This window comes from Lygodium microphyllum, chromosome 2, assembly GCF_053477565.2.
Source record: "Lygodium microphyllum isolate KBCC chromosome 2, Lygodium_microphyllum_v1.1.10, whole genome shotgun sequence".
NCBI lineage: Eukaryota > Viridiplantae > Streptophyta > Polypodiopsida > Schizaeales > Lygodiaceae > Lygodium > Lygodium microphyllum.
The window spans coordinates 104,462,790-104,470,140 of record NC_141136.1 but is presented as its reverse complement, the minus strand read 5'-3'; the positions used below and the strand labels follow the sequence as shown (position 1 = coordinate 104,470,140).

General features: G+C 42.6%; 1 protein-coding gene across 2 annotated transcripts; it reads right to left on the bottom strand.

Annotated features, from left to right (window-relative positions):
• Nucleotides 1-326: 326 nt before the first annotated feature.
• LOC148040127 (Protein kinase superfamily protein) lies at nucleotides 327-6,073 on the bottom strand. Of its 2 annotated transcripts, none has more exons than XM_087696877.1 (5): nucleotides 5,713-6,073; nucleotides 5,278-5,349; nucleotides 2,326-4,939; nucleotides 2,049-2,192; nucleotides 327-1,838 (listed from the first exon to the last, which is right to left on the bottom strand). In XM_087696877.1, exons 1-3 carry the CDS (start codon nucleotides 5,720-5,722, stop codon nucleotides 2,784-2,786), a joined length of 2,238 nt encoding a protein of 745 aa, XP_087553003.1. In that variant the 5' UTR covers nucleotides 5,723-6,073; the 3' UTR covers nucleotides 327-1,838; nucleotides 2,049-2,192; nucleotides 2,326-2,783. The 2 variants fall into 2 exon arrangements, with proteins under 2 accessions (XP_087553003.1, XP_087553012.1); XM_087696886.1 differs by having other exon boundaries at nucleotides 2,049-2,119.
• Between the last annotated feature and the right edge of the window lie 1,278 nt (nucleotides 6,074-7,351).

Here is a 7,351-nt window from a genome sequence, read left to right as displayed (position 1 = left end):
TTTGCCATTGAACAAATCACTCTATATATATATTCTACCATTTGCCCTTTTTTTTCATAGCTTATGAAGGTAAGTACCATGATAAGTTTTAGCACTTGTTTGTTCACGATATCACTCATTAAAAACCAATTTCAACATTACAAGTATTCATCACTTCTAAGTAAGATCAGGGGAGGGAGCTACAAAAGCATGGAGAAACAAGTATTGGCAGAAATCTAGAGAGGATATGGCCCCAACAGGAGGGGATACTGCCCTGATCTCTCATTTAGATTACTTCATCTAAGCATACATTCTCTCTCTTTTTTTTCGTAAATACATTCTCTCTCTCTCTCTCTCTCTCTCTCTCTCTCTCTCTCTCTCTCTCTCTCTCATGTGCATACACGTGCATATAGGCAAGTCATGACTCCAAGAATCTGAAAGGCTCATCAGTTACCCAGTAAATTTATCTCAAAATACCAATTAGCTTCTGTGTTTTTTTTGCATCTGAGTTGATAATTTCTTGATACTGAGTTTACACAAACTCTGAACAGCTCGTCATTTTTACTACCTTGCCTTCCTGTAAAACCATCCACCAAAATTTGAAAAATGGGGTGGAGGCCTTCAGAAGACATTAGCCTTGGAATTGAGTGATGGATATTACCTCAGTGCAGTGCCAGCTTAAAATGTTAGCTAAGCTGATGGTGGTTGTAGCCCATACCAACTCATCACATCATTCCAAAGGTGCAAAGGCAATCCCCAGTGGTTACACAAGGAGTCTTGGGTCTTAAATCAGCATACCATTTAGGACTCCAGGTTGATTTTTTAATATCTGAACGAGTCCTCTTAAGTATCCATGATGAGAGCTTTTGTCCAAGTAAGATACTGATCCAGATTGAAGTTCGTACAGATCTGTGCAAGAATGAAGGGTAACCCTATCAACCTCTCCCAAAAATTCTTGGTCCCCTCATGCTGCGGTGCACACATATTTCATCTTGAAGAAAGGTTTAAGCACCACACTCGTACTACTTGGCTCCACCCGATGGGCACTGTCAGGCAAAAGTTTAAGCACCATAGTCCTACTACATAACTTCCCTGATGGGCGCTGTCAGGTAAGCGCTCCAGTTTAAATAATGCTTATTGTGTGTAGGACTAGACAAGTATCTCACATGCTTCAGACAGCTACACAATACACAAGACTCAAGCCTTTTGAAAATTCAATTAATGCCATTAGGAAACTGATATGATACTGTAACTGAAAAGCCATCACAATTCCAAACTTTTGAGATTGCATTTGTATCCACCAATTCAAAAAGGAATATAGTGCAAGCATACAAATAGAACTGAAGAGAAGCTCTATCAAACATTGGGGTCTTTGGTTTTTGGTGATTTGAGGGTGTGAGAGGGGGAATAGGAGGGAGGCAGATGTAAACATGTATCTTTTATCTCCCATGTACACACGTGCATGCATGCATGGGATGGAGAATTTTTTGTGCCCAAAAGTACAGAGAAAGAACCTTCGTTCTACTGTAAAAAGAAGTTTCAATCTGGTTGCACAACACACGGTTCAGACAACTGCAGCACTACACCCCACACTCTGCAAACTACACTCTTACAGATATTGAACAAATGCAACTCAATTCCAGTTACTAAGAAAAAAGCTGAAACAATGCCAGCAGTTATCAGCCGCTTTAATTAGTCAATTTAAAAACACTGCTAAACCAGGCAATCTGCTGCAGGCCTCATTGTAATGCATAGTCATCCTGTCATACATTAGGAAGACTGCAACCTTGTCTGTCTGCCTGATCCACTGTTAGCTTGCCACCACAGTTCCTCTTCACAAGTACCTCCAAAACTTCCACCTGTAGTTGAAAGGTATTAGAGAAATATACAGTAGCAATAAATAACCATGTGTTGAAAAAAACAATATGTATCCTCAGACCAGAACAGACATGTTTAATATTCAAAGCATCATCACAACCAACCTCTGAAGACATGAGCAAATCAATCTGACAAAGGGTGTCCTGAACAAATTAGGAATGCTCAAATGGGAAGCAAAGGCATACACTCACCACAACTAGCATTTGCAATACATCCTGCATCTTCAATGTGGCATTTTGACACCTTTTATCTCCAGTGCAACCTTGCTTTCCAGAAAACACAGATTGTATGCTTGTATGAGAATTTTGGAGCCTTGAATATCACTAGAAAGTAAGCTGTATACAATGGCTCATCATAAGAACCACAATAATGGGAGCAGCTTGCCACCTTACTAAACATACCAGGACAAATTCTATACTCAACTTGAAAGGTATGCACCACACTAGCAGATTGTGAAGAGTGTTTTACCTGAAATAGTGAATGAAGAAGTTGACAAAACTGCCTGCTTTCTAGTTTGATAGAACCAATGTGCAGTCTGCCTTATTCATATGACCTTGTGTAATAGAATCAACTTGTGAACCATGGTTTACAGCATGGACACAACTGTTATTAAAGCAATGGTTTGAATAAATGAATGCAATTGGCATCCCACATGGTCAGTTCTGTGGCCAACTTTCAAAGGCAGTAATGCTTTGCTGAACCGTCCCAGCATACACCTAGAAGTAGCTTGAACCAGCAGCCTGATGTTTTGTGTGGATAAAATTGGCATCTGACTTCATATCTTGCCAAAATGGCAAAAAGAGCCACAGCTATGGTAGCAATGTAAACGATCGTGCAGCATAATCTTCACACACAAGCACTTGCTCATTTCACCAACAAAACTGACAAGCTATGGAAGGTCTATCATTCTCAGCCCAACAGGCACCTCACGTCCCTGAAGATTCTGCAATATCATCAACCCTAGAAACAGTACTGTTGTATTCCATCCTTTTTCCTGGATCCTCTCCATGTAAAGCTCGATTCAATCTTCTTAACCAAATATCATAATCAACAGGGTAAGGAGTCCCACATAGGCTATCTACATAATCTGCAAAAGCTTTAAGAACTGCAGAAACCTCTCCCAGTTGCTGCTGTATAGCCCTCCGCGCCCAGAATCTCTCTCTCCATTGCAAGGCAGACTCAATACTGTCAAATTGAGGTGTATTTCCACCACACAAGAAGTAGAGAAGGTAGACTAGGCTCTCTGCATCAGATGCTGGGCAAAGTTTCCCTTCCTGTAGGGCATAGGTGGAAGAGAATCTCAAGCTGATGCCAGGACTATCCCTGTCTTCAAGTACTGCATGGCCCCACTCAATCAAGACATGGTAGCTTTCCCCATCTGCTCCTGTCACTCGCACTACATGCTCTGGAGTAATATCTCCATGTTGGATCCCAGCTGAACCAGCACTCCTCAAGGCCGACAGACAGTCATGGCAGCATTTAAGAGCTTCTTCTGGAGTAAACACACCATCCCTCTGAACAATGATATCTAGGGGCACCCCTACAGGTGAAGTCGCGAGAATGGGTGTTCCACACCAGGGATGATCACATCGTCCACTAGGACTTTGCTTTGTGCATGAGCCAGGATGAAGAATTCTTCCAGAGGCCACAAGCTGTGGGAGATACTTGCTGGATATCCCCCTTTGTTTCATGACATTCAATACACGTGTCTGCCTCTGGACTTGATACCACGTACTCATGTCTTCCCAGGAGGGCTCCAACTGAGAAGGATGGGCTCCAACATAGACATTTAGTAGTTTACTTCCTTCATCCAATGCTGTGGCAGTATAAACAGAATGCCTACCATCACCCAGGTCTTCAAGTATCTTGAAGCCTCTTTGCCAATGAGAATCCTCAAGCCATAAAATAGTACCTGGTTCTAACTTCATGCGCTCCAGCTCTTTTATCATCTCCGGAACAATCTCCTCTTCAATCTCAACAATTTCTCCATGACTTCTGCTGTGTTGATGAATCATTACATCTGAGCCATTCTCACGCACCTCTAAGACTCGTCGCTCAATCCTCCTCCGCTGCAATCGTATGTTGTGCTCTGTAGCCAGTTCTGCTATGGACTTTTTGGATGTCCCTCTACATTGTTCCATACTATGAAATGTAGCCAGGAGTAACTGGAGAGCACCAAGGTCAGCCCAATTTGCATTTCCAAACCTGTTCCAGACTTGCTCAACAGTAGAAACTGCAATTTGTGCATGGTCCTGAACCCATGCTGCTGCACTCTCGTAGACTTTGGTGGTATGTGTATCAATTTGACTAACATCACCCTTCATTCTCACTACTGCCCCACACTCAGAATCCACTAATAAAATATATGCAGTATCTGAATCCCTGCGGATGGCAGACTTCAAATGAGCCATTTTGCGAGAAAGTAACATATGCAAGCCATAAAACACAGCTTGACCCACCAGTGCAGGTACAAGAACAAGCCCATTTGGCTGGGATGAGCTTTTAAGCTCTGTTTTCAGCAAGACAAACTCTGATATGTGCTCCCACAAAGCAAAAGCACCACTGTTACTCTTTCCTACAAGAGCGGCACAATGAGGCCCCTTCACCTTCCTTGAGGAATGTTTTTCTCCATATGCATTCTTTGAGCCAAAGCCATGTGAACCAGTAACAAAAAATGGGGAGGGTTCATCCACACTCCAGAAAGTTTCCCACAAGCCTTGAGCACTTGCATGTAAAAAATCCTCAACTGCAAGACACATTTCAGCTTCCACAGATGCAGATGACTGGACAGAGGGCATTCTAAGCAACTGCTGAAACTGCACAACCTCCAGTGCAAAGTCAAACTGCCGTAGTTCATCTAGCTGAAAAGGCTTCTCAATCAAGGAGTGTCCATCATCTTGAGCTGACAGGTTGGTTTCAAGCCAACTGAGCAGCTTTGTGCTGAAAGTCTCACTGTCGGCTAGTCTCTTCAAAAATTCTTTTGGGCCAGCTGGACTGCTGCCTGATGCAGATGAGCGACTCTTCGGTGAAACACCTATCCGGCTCGTACTTGCAATCGCACTTTTGCTGTCTGGTGAGATACCTGCATTTACTCTATGCATTAGTTTGCTATCAATGTGTTAATATAACAGTTTTAACAAGCTTCCTGCAATATGGCATGTTATTCAATGGCAAGCCTGCAAAATGAGACAGGTGCTCTCCCAAAATAAACACAACTCCATGTTTTCCAAAGGCATAATCCACACAGAGCCTGCTGCTTGCATCTGCATGTACACACGCACACACAGAAAACACTCCTATAACATGACAAAGCAACCTGTGATGCTAGCTAGCTCTTCCAAATTAACAGACGGCTTGCTGTTGCAGACACAGGAAATAAGAGCCAGCACCAATGAATTAAAACAAGCTGCGCAAATCAACCTGGAGATGTTTTCCTGAAACTTCGATCACCAAGGGGGCCACCAGGTAATTCCAGATCTTTAGGACGTCTTCCTGCAAACAATCGAAACATGGCCATTACTACAACTTGCTGGTGCTAGGAATTCATGATCAAAGACATAAGCAATGCACGTGCATATTCGGCGGCTTCTGAAGTTTCATGCTTCCGCATCAGTTCCTCTAGTAGACTCATATCCACACAAAGAGGATAGTAAAAGCAGGTTTTTCTGCTTTCTGTAACATAGAGTGTGATCCAAACTTATGGAGTCGATACGTGATTCCAGCCATGCTTGGTCACTTGACATGATGCCGAAATTTACATTCTGGTTCAGTAATTCTTAGGACGGACCTGACGCAGGAAACCTAAGCAGCATTGGAGAACCTTAAAAACCAGCGGGGTGGAGGATTTTCACTCACCAGATCTCATGGTTAGGTGTGGCTGTGTGTGTGTGCGCGCGATGGTTTCTTAAGCTTCGTCTGAGCTTGCGGCTCTAAATTCACGCAAGGAAGAGACCTGACGCAATCGCCATGCGTCCATCAACGGATCGTCAAGGGGCCGTCTGTCGGTGCGCTGGCCGCGGTGCGGAGCCGTAGATCTCTCTCCTCCTCTCGGGGATCGATGGAGGTGCCTGTGGGAGAAGAGGGGGAATTTGAGAGAGAGAAAGAGAGAGAGAGAGAGAGAGAGAGCTTTGGGGGAAAAGCAGAGAGACACAAACACAGAGAGAGAGAGAGAGAGAGAGAGAGAGAGCGCCCTCTAGAGTCTAGCCTACAATGACATGGCTCTTCCTTCTAGTAGATTTTGCAAGGAGGAAAGAGATCCTCTTTTGCTTTCATTTTTCCCTTTCCCCATTATTTTAAACCTTTTTGAATTCAGACCTTTTCTTCTTTTGATTAAAGCTTTTTATTATTGTGTGGAGTTACCCCCCAACCTTATTCAATGTGTTGTCGCCCTGCCCATTATACCCCCCCCCTTTTCTTTCCTTTTTTTCTAACCCTCCCTTTTATTGCTGTGCACCCACCAAACAAAGTGGGGCCACGCCCATCTTTGCCATCTGTATTTTGCCCCTACATTTGGTGCACAAAGTGTTCACAAAGCACACTTTTGGTAACACATATGCCAATACCTTCAACTTGGCCAACAGGATCGTAGCCGAATGGGTTTTCAGTGTGGATCGAAGTTCTAACCCTGGATTGTGCTTCCTCAGCAACACAAATCTGTTCGCATCCTGACTCCTTCGACCTGGCATTTTGCATGGATTTTTTAAGCCCATTTACATGCATTTGCCACTTTTTTCTACAATTTTTTGAAATTTTGACCATTTTAAACCTTCTACTTCATTTTTTAATGTCTCTTTGGAAAATGTGCAAGTAATTTATACTTATCAACATTGTGTGCACACTAGCTCACATTACAGTCCATCCTTATGTGGCCTCACATGGGATAATTTTAAAATGGTAAAGTTGGTAGCAAGAAGTAGTTGATGTTGAGAACCTCCAAATCTCAATGGAAAAGGAGACATGGAAGAAGTTCCATTAACATCAACATTTTATTATGCTCCTTAGATCCCCATTGCATGTGGAGCTTCATAAAAGCTCAGTCACATTTGGCAAGCTCTTTAGTTTGCTTGTAAAGGTAGCTAAAGTGGCGACCAATTTGAAAGGACAATTGTTTCACGTTGTTCTTTATTGGTACTTGATAAGTTAAGAAGGATTTTCATAACAAGATTTTGGATCGATGCTTCCTACTTAGCTCCTCGATAGAATATGAGGTTATTGTAGCAATTAGAACACGATCTTTGCATTTAACATTGCATAAAGGAAGGGCATACCTAGTCTCTTCCAAGCTCAAGGTGCAAACAAGCTTTTACTCCCTTAAGAGCACTTCCTATTAAGAGGAAGAGATAACAAAACAAAGCTGAAATTAATACTCAAAAGTAGCAAAAGGCTTCTTATAGTAAAAATAGATTCCCATTCCAAAGGGGTTGGCCTTTTAGTGGAAAAGAGAACCTCATAGAAAAGACAAGTAGGGTGTTTTTATGGAGCAAAATGTGAAATA